At 39.9% G+C, this 21,495-nt stretch overlaps 1 protein-coding gene across 13 annotated transcripts in view; it reads left to right on the forward strand.

The window, feature by feature from the left end:
- Nucleotides 1-21,495, forward strand: part of CPEB3 (cytoplasmic polyadenylation element binding protein 3) — a 173,177-nt gene that overhangs the window by 127,362 nt on the left and 24,320 nt on the right. For all 13 annotated transcript variants that reach the window (XM_074339396.1, XM_074339394.1, XM_019739331.2 and 10 more), the window contains 2 exons: nt 9,970-10,084; nt 19,456-19,637. In XM_074339396.1, coding sequence (XP_074195497.1) covers nt 9,970-10,084; nt 19,456-19,637 — 297 coding nt within the window. The remainder of the gene's footprint in view (nt 1-9,969; nt 10,085-19,455; nt 19,638-21,495) is intronic.

Below are 21,495 nucleotides of genomic sequence, written 5' to 3' on the forward strand. Positions count from 1 at the left end.
TGAAGGTTCAAGACAGCAAACTGATAGACCAGGAAACCTTGGCGGGTCTAACAGAAATAAGGATGGGAAAAGAGTAACCTTGAAAAGGAGGTGAGAAAGGTGTTTGTGGTTTTTACCTTTTTATGACTCTTTAGCCAGAGACGTGGAATAGCAGACACCTTGAAAGGAAGAGCAGAGAAGTTTCCTGCTTCTTCCTCCTTGCAGTTTATAACACAATCACACTTTATAAATATCCTGAGATATGATAGATTGATTTTGCTATATGTTTAAAAATTGTCTTACCAAACTGAAGTGTGCTCATGGAAGGTTAATTCTTTAGGTTATTGCTTAGGTAACGTGGTCATCCACTTAAAACTTGAAAAATAAAAATTGGGGGAAAAAATATTAGGAGCAAGGAAGTTGGAAATAGAGGCTGGCTTAATTCTTTAATTCTGTCCAATCTTTTTATCATTCTGGTTTCTCTGGCCCCCATTTATGTATTAATAAGATCTCTAGCACTTTTAATCACTTCTCTTTAGTTACAAAAGCAGTCCAGATCCTTTTGCCTGGGATTTAATACCTTCCCAAACTGACTTAAAATTTTTTCCAACCTTACCTTTTTCTGCTTTCCTTTTGAATCCCATATTCAAGTAACTGAAATATTTCTGTTCCCATCTTAATTTCTAATGTCTACCCTTATTTTGAGACACCTCTCAAATGCCATCTCTTTCCTGAAGCTTTCACTACACCATCTATACAGCAAATCGTACCTGCTATTATAGCTATGTCTCCAACCCACTACAGCCATCTTTTTTAAATGGGGTGCCTTGCTTCCTTCAAACCACCTTTGAGTGTGAGTTGTAGCCAAGGCATTAGTACTAGTCACTATGAATCAGAACTTGCTATGAATCAGATATAAAATCCTGTGTCAAAAAGTTAATAGTATAATGGGTAGATAAAACAAGTATATAAATACACATATCTATAGACTGTGGCACATAAAAGGTTTGCAAATATTTATCAAATTAAGAAAAATAAATACAATGAAGATAAGATGGAGATTAAGTACTTTGGAGAGTTTATATATACCTGGAATGATGAAAGAAAGCTTCTTGAATGAAGTGTCATTTGAACTAGGCCTTGAAGGATGAAGAGAGTTTGGAGATTGGCCAGGAGAGGGGTAGAGGTGCGGAGGTGCGGGGAAATAGACATTCCCGAGAAAGACAACAGTCTGAACACAGGAATGAGAAACTGTGTGGTACGAATGTAGGAGATTTAGGTTGGTTAAATGGAGCACACATGTATGAAAGGGAACAGAGGAAAATTAAGCTGGGAAAAATAGGGAGGGGCTAAGTTCTAGGGCACGTAGAGAGACAGCTTCCAGCCTTGGGTTTGTGGTGTATTTACTCAAACTCTGTCATTCTCCATTTACTACCTCCTAAGACAATAACTATAATTTTATCTTGGCTCAATCAAATCTGGTTTTGTTATATTCCTCCTTGGAAATCTTCAGCAATTCTTCTTTTTTGATTTGTTCCTTGAATCCCTGGTCTAAATTTGTGGTTGGGGCACCTTCCATCATAGGAATTCCTCTAAAGAAAGAATTCCTCCTCTAAAATGAGAGAATTCCCTCCTATTTTTCTTCCCCTGAGTTTCTGATTTTGTGAATGGGTCCACAGTTTTCTTAGTCCTTGAGTCTTTGGAAACGGTTATTCTTTTGTAGGGAGTTCTAAAAGATGCTGCAGTATGCTGTGTGGTATCTAGTGGATAAAACAGCCAATCTTCCCTAAGGGACCATATTCAGTGTTTTCCAAAGTGTGTTTTGAAGACCAGTTGTCCCATCAAACAGATCCTCTTCAGAGGCTCATCAACAGAAGGTTTGCTCATAATAATAATAATAATAGGTGTCATTTATTGAGCACTTACTGTATACATTGTATATCCATTTTCTCCTTTAATTAAAGGTTCCATATCCAAAAACACTCGGGAAACATTGATATATAAAGGTTCTGAGAAGTAAATAAATTTGTGTAATATTGTTTAATCCAGCATATTATATACCTGTTTTGGAATTATACTTGTGAAGATTTCAGTGGAATTAGTATTCCATGAAGCTCCCTCAAAGAATAGGCTTCTTCCCAGGAAAGACTTAGGTAACTTGAACTTTTATGTGTACATTCCTCTCAAGAGTTTTAGTGATCAGCATGCCAGTAGCAACTTCCTTGTCCTGGTACCATGGAGCTGAAAATACACATTTATGTAGACATTGGACAATATTGTATGGCCGCAGAGCACAGTCACCTGAGGCTGTGAACCTGGAGGTTAAAATAGCTGAATATAATGTCAGTTTCTTTGCTAAACCATTTTCTTGAGTTTTACTCATTCTCCTCTCTCTCTCTCTCTCTCTCTCTCTCTCTCTCTCTCTCTCTCTCTCTCTTAAGCTTTTCTAACCCCTAGGTTTGTTAGGTTTAAGGAGAGTCTATTGATTACTTCTTTAATGCATTGAAAATGGGCAGAACAGGTTTGGAAAGAAAAGAGAGGCTAATCACTCACAAATACAAATGCGTTTTGACTCGTGCAGGAGACTATCAGGAAGTGTGACTGGTGGCCAGTAGCTGAAGCACAGGGACCTTGGGGGCACACGATGTCACTGCCGGGGAAAGAGTATATCTAGACTTTGGGTCGAGTAAACATGGGTTTCAGTCCTGAGTTGACTTCACTGTCTTCTGAGCCTGAATTTCCTTATCTCTAAAGTAGGGATCATTCTTACAGCGTAGCAGTTCTGGTGAGTTTAAGTATAACACTGTGTGTGAAATGGCCAGCACTGTGAGGTAGTGTCTGTGCTTAAGAGTTCAGGTTTCTTCTTTCTTTCCAAAGGGACTCCTCTGTCATGCTTGTGCTTTCTGTGTGTTATGGCAGCATCAGCAGTGATGATGAGCACGAGGTAATGCTGATGACGCAGGGGTCACCTGGTGGCTCTGATTAGGCCCAAGTCTGGGGGTGCCCACTGCTGACCAGACACACTGTATTTCCTTGCCCCTGGAGGGTGGCTTTCTGTGGAGTGAGGAGAGTGATCTGGGAGAGAGAAGCGCAGCTACTGGACATCTTCGTGCAGCACCAGTGTCTGCCCCTCAGGGAAACCTTTGCTAAGTCACCAGAACGCTGATGAGCACAGAGCACTCACTCAGGGTGGCACTGTGCCAGGCCACTGGGACCCTTCAGCGATATGGTCTCAGCCTTAGAGCACCCTGGAGTCCGACGGAGGGAACAAGGCAGGTGAATAGTACGTGAAGTAAGGAGTCACAGGTGCTGTGACAGAAGTCATATAGGGAGGAGTTGGGCTGGGGAGGGTGGCGGCTCCACAGCAAAGTGGTCAGATGTTCCTGAAGGAACCAGGAAGCCTTTTGAGGGAAGGTGTTCCCTTGAACCTTCTGGTTATAAGTACAGGTATTAATCATGGCATTTAATTAATAATGGCTTTATTAAATGAAGCACAGAGCAAGGCTATGCATAGCCATTTTGGGGGCACAGTTTATGCATGCTGTATTTTGTACTGGGTGCCTTTATGAAACAATATACAGAGTGCTGTTTGAATTGTTCAACTGTAACTGAAGGTCCTATACAGGGGGCTGTGAGCCTGTGGTTTCCATGCACCATGCAGTTTGTGCAGCTTGGTGTAGATGGCAGGGGTTTCCTTTCTGTTCTTGGACTGTTTCTTGGCCCTGCTGGTGGACCCGGAGCAAGTTGGGAGAGCATGAAAGAATTTCCCAGGGTGACTTTTGGCTCCCTGTCTAGGACAAGGCTCTCTGGGGCTTGTGATCTACAGTCATGCACCACATAATGACATTTTGGTCAACAATAGACCGCATATAAAACAGCAATCCCATAAAATTATAATGGAGCTGAAAATTATCACCTAGTAATATTGTAGCTGTCATAACATCATAGCACAACTCATTGCTCACATGTTTGTGGCGATGCTGGTGGAAACACACTGTGCTGCTGTCATAAAGTGTAGCACATACCATGTAGTAGGAGGCTGTACCGTGTAGGTTTGTGTAAATGCACTCTGTGACGAAATCGCCTAAGAACACATGTCTCAGAATGTCTCCCTGTCATTAAGTGACACATGACTATACTTGCATCTAAGGAATGGGAGAAATAGTCTGAATGTGGGACAGCTTTTTTGCTTTGAGGCCCAGTGGAGTTCTGACTGGAGGCCCCAGAGCTGCCCAAGGTACATAAGTCTAATCAAGGCAACAACTCTGATCAGCTTTTAGGTTCCTTTCTGCCCATGTCCCCCAGAATATACAGGGAGAGTATCTCCTTCTCCTCTCCATTGGGTGGAGGGTAGCACTTGAGATAATAGGTAGCATCTAAACTCCTAGAAATTACTGACCTTTTTGTTAGGGAGCCATGTGGTAAAACATGAGGTTGAAATGAGATGCCAGATATGCATGTACATACTTTGAAGAGTCCAAACCACAATTATTGCTGTTGTGGCTGTTAGTTTTGGTGGTTCATAATAGTAAATCAGCCCTTATACTATGGAAGAGATAAAGACGTCTCACAAACCACAAACTAGTTTATTTGTGATACTGTGGGACTCTCCAGTCACTCTGTGAAGTCTGTGACACTTAAAATAGAATTGCTGACAGCTCGAGTGGGTCTGAGTTCATTACCACTACAGCTGAGCTGTCGCAGCTGTATGTCAGCAGACCTCGGTTTAGATGACTCATGCTGGTTGTCAGAAGAGCCGGGATGCTGCAGCTTGCTGGGGAGAGCAGTCCTGATGGTTCTGCAGTATTGTTTTTCTGATTCATGTGGATTGAAAGGATTGTGGGATTAGGGAGAGAAAAATAGAGTCTTTTTCCTAAAGAGCTTGAGTAGGAGTTTGAAGGGTACTGAAAAGAGGAAATAGGAAAAGGGAGCGGGGAAGGGAAGGCTTACTCACGTGCTTTAAGGGAAGCAGAACAAATGACAGGGAGGTTGTTTTTGGTCAGGTAGTTTCTGTGCTGGCCACCAGATTGCACTGTTAACTCTGAACAGTTTGGTTGCTTTGTGGAGCTGTCTTGAGATGAACAGATGAAAAGAAAGGCTCTATGCAGTAGGCCGGTCATGTGACAGATGTTCGTAACCTAGGGAGATGACCAGACAAGGAAATACAGAGGGTGCCAAAAAAATGTATACACATTTTAAGCAAGGAAAAAACTATTAAATTGTAATACAATGAATGATGCTAGCGTTCATTTGATTAACGCCATCTTTTGAGCGAACGTCATACTACCACACATCGCTACCGTAATACAACTCAACTTTGAAAAGTAATACATAGATAACATCTCTTACTTTTTTTGGCACCCCCGGTATATAGGGTGAGATGTTCAAAATGAGCTCAAGATAACATTATTTATTGGTAGATGAATATCTAAATTCTAAATAGTGTCTAAGCTGAGAGAATTCTAGAACTGTAGGGAGGCTTGGTCATATTCAGAAACTTGCAGCCCTAAGGCTTGTGTTAAGAACTCTTCTTACTAAAACTGTATGTTTTCTCTTATCCTGTTATTAAAGATACAATCAAATGTATTTTACATTTAACTTTAACTTTTAGAGATTTTTGCAAAATTTCAATGAAATTTTCTTTTTAGGAAATGATGTTATAGTTTCCTGTCAGAATAAGTGACTCATAGTTCTTAATTTTTTTTTTTGTTACCCCTGTTAATAATGAGTTTCAGTTTTAACTAGGATGTAACTTTAGTTTCTATTTAGAACTATAATTAGATATTTTATTCTTTATTGATAGCAAAACAGTCAGACTGGTTTGGTCACATCTCTTTTGTACAGTTTAGTCAGAAAGCTTTCAGTTCTTTGAATAGCTATCTATTTAAATTTACTATACTCTCAACCATTTAAAGTTAATTTCAATACAAGCAACTCTTTCAGAGCAGGAAAAAAGTGAGGAAAAGTCCTGGTTTAGAGTGAAATTTCTACAACATTTTGTTCAATTAATTCAACCTTACTCCATATTTTGATGCATCAAAGTGTGGATATTAATAGGTGTTATGCAAAAGATAGGTTCACTGGAAGTCATTTTGGAAATGCTGGGCTAAACAACATTTGAACCGATTTCTTTCCTGTAGAACTTCTTAGAGCCTTTAATTAATCCACACCAGTGGGTGCTGTGAAACTCCAAGAAGGAAGAGATACCAGCCTAATAGCTTTTCCCAAACACTGCTTGTCTGGTTGGACAGCCTTAGGGGCCTGCACCTCACAGAACACACTTTGGGAAACTAGAAAAGGAAAATTAGTGCTTTTAGTACTAACTCGTTATCATTAATGTTATATTCTTTTAGATTTCTGAAAAGCTATTAAAGTCACTATGTGGCATAAATTGGCATATTTGTAGAGCCGAGCTTCCTGTTTGGTTTGTGCCTTTATCCTTAAAAAGATTTCGTCTTTGGAGATAATTAAAGCAGATTATTCATTGGAGATAATAATTTACAAGACAAATAGTTCAGCCAGAAGTAGGTTTCATGGTCCTCACCAGAGCTGCGGTAGGAATACATCCTTTGAAAAGAAACTAAAGAAAAGCCATTTTGTGTTTTCTCTCAGAAGTGCTTATGGAACACAACATTCCATTGTGAGCTGTGTGGTAACCAAACCTTTCTAACCAGAGATCACAGACTGGGGCCCACAGGATAGATCTGGCCTGCAGATAGTTTTGTTCAGCCTGTACAGTGATTTAACATTTGAATTAGTTCCCAGTATTTAGAAATCTTGAAGTTTCACGTAGAAATCTAGCTGCTTTTGAAAAATGGAAAACTCTGACAGCACATTCGCCAATGATAACTACTTGCCAGAGCTGAGAACTGTTAGCTTCCTTCTAAAGGAGTGGTTTACCCAGTGTGTCGCTGCTTGCCTGCTGACTATTGTCCTGGTGGCTGGTCACACTTAAGCTACCTGTCCAGCCCTACGGACATGTGGTTTTGTGTAATCCCTGCTGTGAGAACATGGCTGAGGGTTGGTGGGTGGTGCCTCTTCCTGGAGTCACCTTTATAAGTAAACATGGTCAGGTGTCTCCAGGAAGGAGAATCAGTGTTGGGATTAATGTCTGGCTCATTTAAGGGAATCTTCACCGTCTGGTGATATCCCTGTATTTGTCCTCTGGATGTTGAGGCTTTTCCTGCCCAGAATATAGCCTATTTGAGAATATACTACAAGAGCTGTTACACACATCCACACATTCTCTCTCTCTCTCTTTCTCTCTCTCTCTCTCTCTCTCTCTCTCTCTCTCTCTCTCTCTCTCTCACGCACGCACACACACACGCACACACACACGCTCTGATCCCTGTCTATGTAAAGTTCTATTGCTGGGGTAAATTTATATTGAATTAGGACAGAGTTCTAATTTCATTCATTCTCAAAACTAATTATTAAAGAAACAAAGATAATCAACAGCAGTTCTTTTGTTTGTGTTTTATCCCTTTCTATAAAATATTTGAGTCAGCTTATAAAATATGGTATTTAAAAGTAGAGAAACATGTGCGTGTGGAAAATAATATTCAAAGGACCAGAAAATACATTCAAAGAGTAAGTCAGATATAGAACATGGGTATCGGACCCTGAGAATAAACCTCAGACAGTGGAGAACATGTCCTGTGTGCGTGTGGGCTTCTATTTCAGAGAGTTGCCAAACTGTGAGTGGAGCTTCTCGATGCAAACAAGACCACAGCATTACTTTTTGCTCAGAGTATAGAATGGCTGATGTTGGCCTATATTGACATTTGTCTGATTCTGCGGTGGTGCCAGCTCTGAGAAGCTGTTTTCTGGTGGTAGCAGGGAAATGTGGGTTTTATGAATAGGGTTAATCCTCACTGTATCCTGAGACTTCGTCCTGTATTTTTACCTAATCTATAATGTCAAAAAGAGGGTAATGGAATGGGTTGTGTGTGATGTAATGAAGTGAGGGTGGGATCAGTCGGGGGCAGAGCTGGAGGTGGAGGAGACAGTCATGAAAGCTCTCAGCAGGAAGGTTTGAGAGCTTGGGCAGAGTTCTTTTGAGCAGCAGGAACCTACAGCGATGATAAAAGGCAGCATTTTTTTGTACCTCTGATTAAATGAAACCAGATCACTATGGATGCACAGGAATTGTTTTCATTTGTAAAACAAAGTGATCCAGGATCAAACTCAATTATAAAGTGATTGGAGTTACCTTACCAGGTCCTGAAGCTGCCTTCACGGCTTTATAAACTAGACGAGAGGGCTCTGTGTAGAAAAAGATACCTCCTACTTTTTTTTTTTATTGATGACGTTAGAATTCTCGTTCTTACAGTGTCAAGAAATTGTGTTTTTAATTAAAAATTAATAATGGGCCCTCATGAAGGCATTTTTGGCTTTATTTTTGTTTTTTTAATTTATTTTCAATTACAGTTGACATACAATATTATATTAGTTTCAGGTGTACAGCACAGTGATTAGACATTTATAGACCTTATGAACGAATTGCCTTGAATGAAGGTATTTAAAAGGAATGTTTTATGGTATTAGTGAATCTGCCTTTGTGGTAAATGTCAAGGGAATGATAATTTAGTCAGAGCAAATTTTACAAGGAAAGAACTGAATCTTTTTTTTCCCCATGCAGTATAGGTGGGGCCAGTGGCTAAATGTTTACAGTATTGCGAGCAGGTCCAAGTTTTCAGGATCTAGGAAAGAAACAGAGATTTTATGGCCTCTGGCTAACTAGTGAAGGCAACTGTGTCGTAAAAGGCAAAAAGTTAGGTGGGGGTGAATCTTGTAGCAATCACAAGGAATGTGCAGACTGTCTCTGAGCATTGCGTTTTAGAGTTGATTCAAAGTGTTTTGAAAGTGTCATTGGCAGGTTTACTACCTTTCAAATGGGAGTACTCTTGAATGTAAGCCAAGCCACATAAGAAATTTTCTTATGTGTTTCCTTGCATTAAGTGTTGACAGTTGAGCAGTGGGGAAAATGAAGAATTTTGTTGATACTAAGGAAATGAAAATTCAACTGTTTTGTTTCCTATCCTAATTCCACTTCCTAGAGCACATTGCCAGTTACGTGACTGGTTGGTTTTCCAGGCGGTGCTAAAACTTGCCTTTTTTGGTATGGGAGGGTTTTTTTGTGTGTGTGTGTTTTTGTTGTGTTTGGTATTGTTTTAAGCTTCTGTTTTAGAATTCAGTTATGTATTGAAAGGGATATGTTTTAAGGTTCAGATTCCGATGAAATACCTTGTTTTTTATTATTTGATAAAACAGTACAAACTATGGACAGGAAGTGAGATTTCCAGTCCAGAGATATTACCAAATAGAAAAAAAATATGCCATAAAAATATCTTTTTCTACTCTTTGAAAATTTACTTCAATTTCTAGGCTTGCCTTTATTGAACCAGACTTGTTTTGGAAAATCAGATAAATCAAATGTAGCTAACTCTGTGTGCTTCAGTATTTGATATTGCTGGTAATTCTGTGGGAACTTGCTGAGCGCTAATCTATGTTAAATCATATTGCTGAAAGATAAATGTTTTAATTTTAGGGGGTGATAAGAATTTAAAAGCCAGACATACAGATAATTTTTAGAACACATTTCTAATGTTCCTGTTCCCTTCCTTTAGGTGAGCTCTTAAAAAGCTAAGTGCTGTTCTGTGACAGGTTATAAACAATGCTAAAATGGATCTGATTCAAAACCCAGAATCTGTCTCTAAAGACTGCTTTTTTTTCCTAAGCCACAGGTGGTTTCTGAAGGTTTCATGGTATATGAGTATGTCTAGAGTTGAGTATAGTACCTATAAGTACATACCCCAGGAGTTCTATTGAAAGGCACTTAATGCAGATTACATTAACTAATAACTGGATTTTTGTTTGGGTTGTGTATGTTGTAAAATGCACAAATCAGTGGGTTTGTCTTTAGTCACCTTATTCTCATTTGGGGTTGATGGAAATGAAGTAAGGACCAAGTAAACGACTTTTTTTCAGGTGCAAATTCGACCATGGAACCTAAGTGACAGTGACTTTGTAATGGATGGTTCTCAGCCTTTGGACCCCAGAAAAACTATCTTTGTTGGGGGAGTTCCACGACCCCTTCGAGCTGGTGAGTGGAAATAGTAACACCACAACAACAAAACCAACAACAACAAAATTCCCAATGCATTTAGTCTTCAATATTTTCTAGGTTTCCAGTCATTTATATATATACACAGTCTCCAAAAAGAAGGCTGTCATGTCAGTTTCACTGAGCTGACCCAAAATTAAATGGTTTCTCCCAAAGTGCTCCATTTCCCTCTGGTGCAAGAGTGAATTTCATTAAAATGTTATTTCGAAAGGATGAATTCTATTTAGTGCTTTCCTATTCAACCACGTATTTAAACAATAATAGCAGTACATTTGGCAGTGTGCATTCTTATGCAAGTTAGCATTGTTATGTATGACAGAAAAAGAAGTCCCTCCATCAGAAATCTGTCCAGTGCAGCTGTGTGCCCACTCACTCAGTGACGAGCCAAACCACTGCTGGGAGTTATGTCACTGGGAATCAGACTGAACTCTTTCCAACTGAAACAGGTTCCTATTTTTTTTCTTATACAGTTTGAAAAATGAGTTATGTATTCGAGCATCTTTATTATGACTTTTTATAAAGCTTCCCTGTTTTTTTAAGTTCCTTTCCAATGATGAAAGAATTGTGCCTGCTGAGGTGGGGCAGAATCATAATTGACTAGAGCATTTGAAGTGATGCTGAGCTGATGACTTCAGTGTTTAAATCCAAAGACAAATCTAATCAGTTGTGGATCAGTGTTATTGCCAGGGGAGTATAATAAAATTATTTGTAGGAACTACATATTTTAAGTGCTTAAAGTAATTGAGTTTATTTTTTAAAAGTAAGATGAAAAAAGAAGGTTACCATTGCCACTGTAGTTGCGAAAGTGCAACATTATCTCTGTTATTTGTAAAGTAGACTTAGTTCTACCTAAAAAATAAAAGAAAAAGCAGAGATCATTAAAATCAAGTTGTGAGAACAGAGTTCTAAAATGTAAAATGTACCTACAGCAATTTGGCTCTGTGACTTTGATGAGTGTTTAATTATAAATATTCCTCAACCTTTCTGACATATTTAAATCTCAACTCCAATCTACTAAAAGATAACTTTAGGCCCACATAAAGATATATTCATTATTCCATTTTGAAGGACTTTAAAACATATTAATTGTGACGTGGAGTTTGTAATTTTGTGGTATTTTAGGAAGTCAAATATCTTTGAGTCTTATTCTCATTTTAATGGAAAACTATGCTTAACGAAAGAAAGCAAAGCAGTAGAGATTCTCCCCACCCTCTTCCATGACCTGCTGTCAGAGAAGAAAGTCAAGGAATGGCTAACTCAAACATGAGCACCAATATTAAATGAGGGCAAATGAAGCCCTTCGTTTCTAAACTACTCGTGCTTTAAAAAAGCAAAATGTGGGCGGGGAGTTGTGGAATATTCCTGACTTTTTCTAACTAGTGTTATGTTTAGGAGTGGAGGGGAAGAAAAATCCCCTTTGATTGTCTTTTAACTACATATGTATTCTACAAAAATGGACATTCATTGCTAATATTCTAGCTATTCTTTTTTGCAACTAACTGCAAGTATAAATTAGTTTTAATGTTATAGCTCCTCTCCTTTTTTCCTAGATAGGAATCTGAAAAAAAAAAAAAAAAATCTGAAAGAAAAAGTCCCACAGTTATAAAAATAGCAGAACTGGGTTTAGCCTCCTATGTCTATTTTTAAGTCACAGACACAATAGTATATAAACTAAATTACCTTTTCTATTATTTACCCTTTATTTTTCCTATTTTTATTATTTGAAAGGATAGGTCATTTTCCTCTGTATCATTTTCCCTTTATAAATCCTATGAAGATCTATTTTTCACTCTTGTTCTAAGATCACACTGACCCCACAGAACAGGAAACCCAAGATGCTAAATAATATTCTTTCTTTAACATTCTGTGTCTGCAAGATATTGCAAGATCAGGATTAGACAAGAATTATATTTAGTTTTCTCATCAGAAGTAGTATTTTGTGTTCCCTACTGTACACCTTTTATAAGTCTTGAAGTTCTCTTTTTTCTTAAAGCTAAGCTAAAATATTTTTTTTCGTTTTAAAAGTTTTGTTTTTAGGGGCGGCCAGTTAGCTCAGTTGGTTAGAACGCTGTACTCTTAACAAGGTTGCCGGTTCACTTCCCACATGGGCCACTGTGAGCTGCGCCCTCCACAACTAGATGAGCCAACTGCCTGACTTGGGGCTGATGGGTCCTGGAAAAACACAAATAAATAAAAGTTTTAAAAAAATAAACCTACAGTGAAATGTATTTAAAAAAAAAAAAAAAACACACACAAGTTTTTACAGTTATGTGGATAGTAACCTATAGTCATTTTATCTAATGGAAATGTTACCCCAGGCCAACACCTCCCATAATGGTAGCTAGTTTCTAGATTGCTAAACAATCTCTATCAGCATCTTAGAATTTTACTATCTATCCAAGACTTCCAGCTTAGATGCCATGTAATCTAAACAGAAAGAGTTCACTTCTGCAGCTTTTACCCATGTGCATAGAATTGGGTTTCTTTGGAACACACTGACTTTTGTGGACTGGAATAGAAGGCTATTTTTTAAAGGAATTCATTGTGACTTTGCTAGACCATCTTGAATTGAATGCAGTGCACTTCACTTGAACAATAAACATTTATTGAGCATCCACTGTATTACTGGCCCTGAGCAAGTACGTGTCATACCAAGCGGAGTGAATATGTCACTGTCGTGTCAAACAGGCCACCATCCGCAAACAGAGATTTCAGAACAGAGGAAAATGAGAAATGAATTAATAGAATGCTAACTCAATTAATTGGATACTAAATTATACTTTTTAACATAATGTTCCTCAAATTTCATTTCTAAATACGTCAGGGCATTTTTTATTGTTTCCAGGGGATGTTGTGGTTATGGAATTCTGAAAAGTCTTAAAACTATTTCAGGCACTATACAGGGTGATCCTGGAGTAGAGATGGGTGACAGTGCTCAACAGGTGGGATTGTAAGTGTCCAAATTACTTTTCACCTTGTTCTGGGCCATAAGTGGACTTTTAACGTGGTGTAATGACTAAAATGTTACCACTCCAGAATGATTCCTTTGGATCTTGCGAGGCTTTTTATCTTTGATATTTCCCCCTGTAAGACAGAACCGTTGTTACTAATAAATGATTATAAATATAGTCCTTACCCCACGAAACAAATACCCAAACACTTCTAAAGAAGCAAGGCAACCTGTTTTAAGCAGTATTATCCTGAGTTTAGGTTGCTTCTTCTCGTCCTTTGACAAGCCTTCCTTTTTAAAATTCAGGTTGGAAAAAAAATCACAGGCCTAGAAAAATTAACCTGATAATGGGAAAGTATCAATGGAAAAATCTAGATGAGTTTGCCCAAAGCTATATTGCCTGATTGTTGGTTTCTCTAGGTCAAATGATATACATTCCTACTGTCTCCTGCCCTTTCCATCACTCCCGTCAGTGACAGTGGCAGTGGCAAGCCAAGGACCGTTTTCCTGAAGTCCTGGTGTTTCTCAGGTCTTGTTCTCCTTCCACTCCTCACCTCTTCCCACCCCCATGCTAGGAAAGGCTATAGGTAGACTCACCATGCCACCATGTGGCTAAAATTTGCATTATTCTTCAGAGAGTCAGTACAGGGAAAGGGGTAGGTAGTCTGTCTCATTCTCCACCTGGACGTGCAACAGCCATGTTTTCACTCTTTGTTCAAGTGATGCAAACAACATGTCTTCCGGGATCTCAGTACCGGATTACATATCCCTGTGGCATTAGGAGCTCTCTAGAATGCATCTCTTTGCTCTGAGAGGAAATAAGTGCCAGGCTTGGGGATTTCGAAGAGGCTACCAGGAAAAAGTGGAGCGTGAAGCATTGATCCCTTACTCTCCCCCAGTTTATAAACATGGGTATTCTCTGACTCTAGCTTCTGGGCTTAGACATCTAATTTGAGTGCTGCCTCCGTGATCCATCTTTGGAACCCACCCACTTCCAACTTTGAACAGATTTGAAAAACCCTCAGTCGTCCTCTCTGATCAGAGGCATGTGAGCTGTTCTTCCACTTCATGACTTCCGCTGACAGGAAAGACCATCAGTCTTGAGAGATTGCTCATCTGAGTCCCTGGAGCCTAGCTGCCATTTGCTTGTCATCTTTGTGGGTCTCCTGTCTTTCCTATTGCTCTGCTTATTCTTTCCTGTCTTTTTCTCCCCTACTAATTTCTGTAGTGAATCCTGACATTTCCCTCTCTGCCTTTTTTTGCCCCCTGACTGTTGTGAGGATGGCTTTTCTGTGCAGGAAAAGGAAAACTTTTGAAGTAAATATTCAGTGATATATGGCATACATCCAGAGAACACATGTCCTGAATTTTTTTCAGATATTCTGCACAGACATTCTGGTAGCTCATGCATTAGGAATCACATCCTGATTTGTGATTTAGGAAATAGGAGTATTGTATCTTTTTGTTGTTGTTCTATGAAGTGGTAGCAGGCAGGAAACATCTTATATCAAGTTTCTCAGCAATAGAATCTTCTTCTTTCACCAAGTCCCAAGTTCAGTATGAGTTGTCCCAGATAGACTCCAGATTTGGCATACTGACTTGATCAACTGCATTTAGGTTAAGGATTTTCTAATATTAATATGTGTTTATGTTCCCCCCCCCAAAAAAAAAAAAAAAAAAAGAAAACAAATTCTCCCCTACAGCTGATGCCAAACTTTGCCATATCAGTCTCAGGTTGGGTAGCATTAACATAAAGTCAAAGTAAGACTGGGATGAGTTGGTGCTTATGGAGCAGAAACCAGGCCAAGTTCATGTTAAGCAAAGATTTATGAGCAGAGTGAAGGACAACCCCTGGACACAACTAGACATTTGAGCACCACTCTGTACTCAGCAGTGTGTTTTCATGAATATTTAATCCTCATGACAACCCTATCATGTTGTAAGTGTGTAAGTGGTAGAATTCATTTTAGAGATAAGGAAGCAGAGTTCAACGGGGGTGATTGGCCAAGGCCACAATAGGTAAGAAAGCCAAGATTCAAATTCAGATCTCCAGAAGTCAAGTTTGGGGCTCGTTGCATACAAGGAAGCCGCCTTATCAAAGTGAGATCTGAGATGTTGTCTCTGTAACAGTAGTAACAGTCAAGTCGGTACCAGTCTGATTTTAATCAAGTTAAACACACTATTTCTCAGACTTAGTTGGTTGTTCATGCTGCTTATTTGAAAATATTCATAACTTCCCAACATCTGACACAGAGTGGAAGCTTATGAGCACATTTCCTGCACTTAAGATGTGTGAACTGCCCTTGTGAACCAACTTGGTAATTGTGGTAAACCGAGAAAGTCCACCTTCAACTTGAGCCTTCCTTTCTTTCAGAAGTCCAGACCTCGTCATCGTTCTGAGGTGCCTTATGCCTCTGTCCTGTCTGCTTTGTTCTTATTTCCAAAGAGAAGAAATGTGGCTTCTAGATGCACAGTTTAGAATCTGGAAAGATGAATGTGTTGCTATTTCCCTCAGGAATCCTCATTCCTGCTCTCCTCCCTTTGGTTCTCATAGTATCTCAGCCTTAGACATTGCCTCATGGCTGGCTTTGAAATCTAATTAAAGGATAGGTGCAGAGTGGGGCAGGATTGGGGCATCATCACAGTTTCCTCTCTGGTGAGCTTCAGTTCCAATCAGGAGCAAATTCAAGAAATCATAATTAGGGTTCAGATTTCACTTCAGAGATACAGTCCCCATAATCCAGAGCAATTCATGAGAATGCTCTCTGCTACACACAACTGCCGTCTTCTTGCTTCCCTCTCCAGTGTGTGGCACAGGGAAGCTAATCGCAAGAGCAGTGTGTGGGTTACACTCAAAGTCGTGTTGCTGTGATGAAAGATTGGTTCATGGGATGATTTGAATTGTCTTAGGAGCCAGAGCATCTTATTCAAAATGCATAATGCGCTTGGATGTAGCTAGCAGACCTGCTGACTTCTTACCCCTGTGGTGACCAGACAGAGCATGTGAACACTGTCTGGATAGGAAGGAAAAAATAAGGAGACTCCTGACTTCCTCGTGGACTCTATCTGTGCCTGGTGTCACCTCCATCTGTCTGCATTCCAGCCTCCACCAGAATATGCTCGGCTCCAGTAGCTTCATCTTCCTCGGGTTAAATGTTATGGTCCTACTTCTGGAAGCTACCCTCTTCTTGGCCTCTACGGAGAATGATTTAGAATGAGGATTCACTATCATAAGCTTAGTAGGTGGTTTAACTACATTTTCCAGATAAGATGCACCCTTGATCAAGGGCTCCCATTTCATGAGCAGAGATGAGATCACAAGATATAGATAAACCCATGAAGGTTTTAGTTGACTTCTGCCTCATCCTTACTGCCTTTCTTCTACTTTTCTCTCCTCACTCAAAATAATAGCCCTCTTCTGGTCTCAGCTTCCCCCACCCCATCAGAGGAAGGGACTTTATATGGCCCTTTCCTGTATTAAGTGATGATACTTGTTCTAAAGAATCCTTTAAAACCTAGTCTCTAAAAGTGGTTGTACATTCTGACATCTGTAGGTGAGTCTGTATCCTCTATATAAATTTTTTTTCAGATTGAAAATTTTTAGGACTTGAGGAAGTCTTGTTCTGTGTTTCCGTTAGTCATCTATGTAGTGTGTGCATTAAATTACTTTTTTTCCCCTAAAGCAGTTTTCACCAAGTGGTTACTTTTCTCAATAGACACTATTTTGTACTTAAATGACATCTCTCTGGTGTTTGAGCTTAGCCTACAGGAAGTGTACGTTTAGTGAAGACTTGCTGATTGAGTAAAGGACCAAATACAAACAGCAGTTGTTTGACCATTATTTACTTTTCTTCAAGGGTGATTAGACCTTTGGTAGTTAAAATGCAGATTAGGATAGAAAAATAGGAAATCTTCATACTCTTCCCCCAAAAAACTTCCTTTCGTTATTTTGGTTGTTTTTAGCTTCTCAATAAATTTCCCTACACTTGGGTGAGATTTCGTTGGTTCAAATGTCTGCAGACTTTTTGGTGGCCAAGAAAATGTATATAAACTTACAAGTGGAAATGATTTATTTATAATTAATTTTCATAAACAGCATAAGTGAGTGAGGGTTTCTGCTTCCTATCAACAGTACTTAACTGCCAGCAACATCAGCCATGACCTAATCTTTGGCACATGAAGATGATTTTTCAGCAGCTAGATTTATGAAGTAATAGAATGTTTGTGCTTATGGAAGGCACCTTCTCTGGCATCTGAGGACCCCTAAAATTCCTTTAAGACGACTGTGCTGTAGAGGAACTGTGTATAACTCTCCTCAGCTAGAGTTTCAAGCTTACAGCTGGTATACCTTCTTTCTAAGTCAGATGCGTTCTTGAGTTTTTCCCAAGGGTGGAAGACAAGTGTCATTCAGTTTCTTGCTAGCATTCGTCTCCTGGTCATTCACCAGGCTAAGGGAGTGTTTACTCTCTTATTCTAATCCAGAGGAAGCCAGGTTTTGGAAAATAGTGTTTAATTTCCAGGCCCCAAGGTTACTTATTTTACTAAGCCCATTTGACTAATAAGGGAAATTCATTAATGACTGCAATCAATTAATTCTACCTTCAGTTTCTTGGTCTCTGACTGGAATAGCATTAGCCTTATGAGGAGGTCCTGAAGCCGTCAGAGGTGGTTGGGAGGAAAGACCCACTGAACTCTGATATTCAGGGTATGTGCACCATTCTTACTGCATTATTTGAAAGAACGTGATTCCTGGATCCTGCCCCAAGGCTGCAGTGAGTGTCTCCTTGAGCTCTCATCAGTAATGGTCCCTTGGCTGGTATGACTGTGTAATTATGATCATAATGGGACAACTGGGATAGCTTTCTGCTGTTCTGTCTTTAATGGCACATATTCTTTGGTTTAGTGATTGCTAGCTTCTTTTCTCACCTTCTGAAAATTACCTGTTTGTTGCAGGTCATTCTTCCTATTGAAAGCAGCACTTAGACAACAGTCACCAATATTAGGCAGGTCTGGTTTGGGGAGCAATTTTGAAAAAGTGAAGTAGAAAGACAGCCATTCTGTCATGGTGCCAGAGCTTTTCTTGCTGCCTCAGCAGCGTCCTACTACAGGAACCCAGTAGTACTTGGCTTTCCTTCTTCTCCTAAAAGTCTGGTGGGGTTCTTCTACCATTCAGCCCCTTCGGCCCTCGTACGTACTGCAGAGTTCTTCCTCTGCTCCCCTGCTCGTGCTGCTGTTCTTCTCCCCAGACACTGACTCCTGTGAGCTCGACTGCGTGATGGTCTTTGCACACTGGCTGGGGCCCAGGTCCTCACCGGCCTTTGCTGTCTTCTCCTTTCCAAGTACATATGTAGGTGTTTGATGGAAGTGGGTGCTTGGGTCATTCCCCAGGGGTAGGGCTAAGTCTTTTGGATTTAAACCATGTGAATGGCCTGAAAGGAGTGGTCATACCTGGAGGAGGTGCCGTCCAGTATCAAGTAAACAATTACCTTCAGGCAATTTGGATCGAGGTGAGTAACTGCTACATTTCTCTCCATGGTACCTTTATGGTGAAGATAATTTTAGAATATCAGACCTTCGGAATAGTTCGATTTCCAAATGCTTTCTGTACAAAAGGTATTTTGTAAATATACCAGTATAAAGGTATATTTAGAAAGAATGTGGCAAGGACTGCAGAGCAGACCTGTGGATTTATGGCAGGTGCAGGATGGGTATGTTGTTCCTGCCTTTGGAGCACCTAGTGTTTCCTGGCACGTTGTAAGTGCTCAGTAAATGTTCGTTGCTGCTAATATCATTACTGGTATTATTACTTAGAATTTAGTATGGGAGGTTAGTGTGCAGATTTCTCAGTTGGGATAGAATATACTCAAAAAGTCTTTTTTTTTTTTTTAATTGTAGAGATTTACTTTAAGGCTGTAAATATATTGCCTCTCGCTAAAACAAGAAGTTAATTCATTCTATAGCTTAATTTTAAATATAACAGTGTGACTCTATAATTGCTTTCACTCTTCGAGGTCAGTAAATAGGGCTGCTTCTTATTAACTTGTTAGAGCACTGTGAAATGCTTTGCCTACCCAGGGCCCACTCCAGTGGACTAAGCAGTTAGAAATTAGAAAAGAGGATTACTGACTGATCATTCCCTTTATACTGTTGCTGAAGTTCTGATGATATAAATTTGTGTGTGTGTGTGTGTGTGTGTGTGTGTAAATTCTTAATTTTTTTTTTTCATTTTATTTTTAAATATCCTACCTGAGTTGTAAGACTGATGTGGACACTCTTGATGATACTTAACATGGGTTTTCCTTTTTTACACTGTACTGCATGATCCTTAAATAGTTCTTCTCTCCCCTGGGCAAGAGTGCCTTCTAAACATTTATATAGAATTGTGTTTATTTTCTTGCAGTTGAACTGGCAATGATCATGGACCGTTTGTACGGTGGTGTCTGCTATGCTGGCATTGATACGGACCCAGAGCTGAAGTACCCGAAAGGTGCCGGCCGCGTGGCGTTCTCCAATCAGCAGAGCTACATTGCAGCCATCAGCGCTCGCTTTGTGCAGCTCCAACACAATGACATTGACAAACGGGTAAGCAACTGAAAAGAAATGAAGTTTGTTCGGTGGGTCCCTGGGAAGCAAAGCACCTTGTGAGCGTAAGCGAGCAGCTTTCCCTTACATGGCGCTAGTCCCTGAGTCCAGCTAGGCTGCCTGAAAGAGAGCACCCTTGGTATGTGAGGTGTTAATGAACCTCCTACCTCACTCATCCCCAGGGCAATGTTACACTTATGAAAATAACCCTGCAGAATTTCGCGTATCAACCAGTGCTGTTCAAAAGATGATGCCAACAGTGTATTAATGAGGATGGAGAGCTGGTGACCTATTTGATCCATGTGATGCTCTGAAAACAAACAAACTTGGACTAACATTTAATGTCAATGTTCAGGACTATACATCAAATGTTGAAGTTCTGGTTTCTCTTCAAATTGCCAGATCACACGTAATAGCATCCATTGGAACCAAATAGCTGCTGTCCCCTCCAGTCCCCTGTCCAACTCCCTGTAGTTCTGCTCATACCATATATGCATCCGCATTACCTGCCTCTGCTCATTGGTGTTACCTGCCTGGCCACTGGCGACATTCAGTTTTCCTACCTCTGATCTAAGAAGGGGCCGTGAGGTAGAATTATAGGGAGTTGGTGTGCTCATTTGGTTTTATGGACGCACACACGTTTGGGTCCCTTAAATCTCAGCCTTGCCACCGTTTGGAAGCTTGTGGGTGGGGATAGGAGGTGGTAGGTGTTAATCTGGAACCTATGTTAATAGATTAAAAGAGCAAGTAGAATAACATCAAGTCTGGACCACTCCCTATGCAGTTGTGCAATGGTCTTAACGTTTCCAGCAAAGGATATTCTTGGGGGGATACACTGGACTAGAATAAATAAAGTAGTAAATATGTTCTGTGATAAAATTTCATCTACACTCTGTGGTCAACTTTGACTAGTTTTGTGTAGCAGGTTTAATTTAAATTTCTTAGGAGGTGAAGTCTCCATTAGTGATGGGTTTTTTTTGTTGTTGTTGTTGTTTTTAATATTCAGTAAGATTATGTTTTTATTAAGACATATATCTGATCAAATTATAAAAGCCAGGGCTTAAAATGAACAACCTATTTGCTACGTCACTTAGCTTATTCAAAGTAAGTAGTGTTGGCTGCTTGGTTTTTTTTAATTAAAATGAATAAATCTTTTTCAGAATTTTGAAACACCTTTTGAATTAATGGAAACTCAGAGGGGTGATAAGATTTGACTCCATTCGTAGTTTTCAAGCATCCTGAGCTCCCCCTTTTGTAACAGTAATCCCCCCACAGACTGTGTAAGCTCTGTCTCTCTCTCCATTCCCACAGCGTACCCATTGCTTGATATGTAGCTACAGGAGTGGGTACTCGATAAACCTTTGTCAAATGGACAAATGGTGCTACTTGAAGGGCTCTCTTAACTCCTGATGCTCGTGTGGTGGATTTCCTTCTGCCTGTTACATTTGTGAGTCAGATACCAGATTGCATTCCATTTAGACTGCTACCACACCCATCGCTGGTGTCCCCAGCAGGACACTTGACCTGAAGAGGCTTAGGCACTCACCTGTGTGGAAGTAGCTTTCTTTGTTCCCCTCTGAAGCCAGAACTTCAGACTGTGCAGGAGGTAGGTCCTAGAGATGATAAAAGAAGGTTCCATTTCCTCATGCTTCTATCTTCCTTTTGCTCCCATCCTGACAATCTCCTGGCCGCCTCTTTAGCGGAGGGAAGTACTCGGGGGATTATGGTAATTTTAAACCTCTTTAAGAATCACAGTGCATTCAGATACTATTTGTTTTGTTGCCTACCCCTACTCTCACCCCTGCTGTGCTCAGACCCTTAGGATTTCTCCCCATAAGTTTTAAAACTAAGTCAAAAA

The sequence above is a fragment of the Rhinolophus sinicus genome, linkage group LG07 (genome assembly GCF_036562045.2).
Source record: "Rhinolophus sinicus isolate RSC01 linkage group LG07, ASM3656204v1, whole genome shotgun sequence".
NCBI lineage: Eukaryota > Metazoa > Chordata > Mammalia > Chiroptera > Rhinolophidae > Rhinolophus > Rhinolophus sinicus.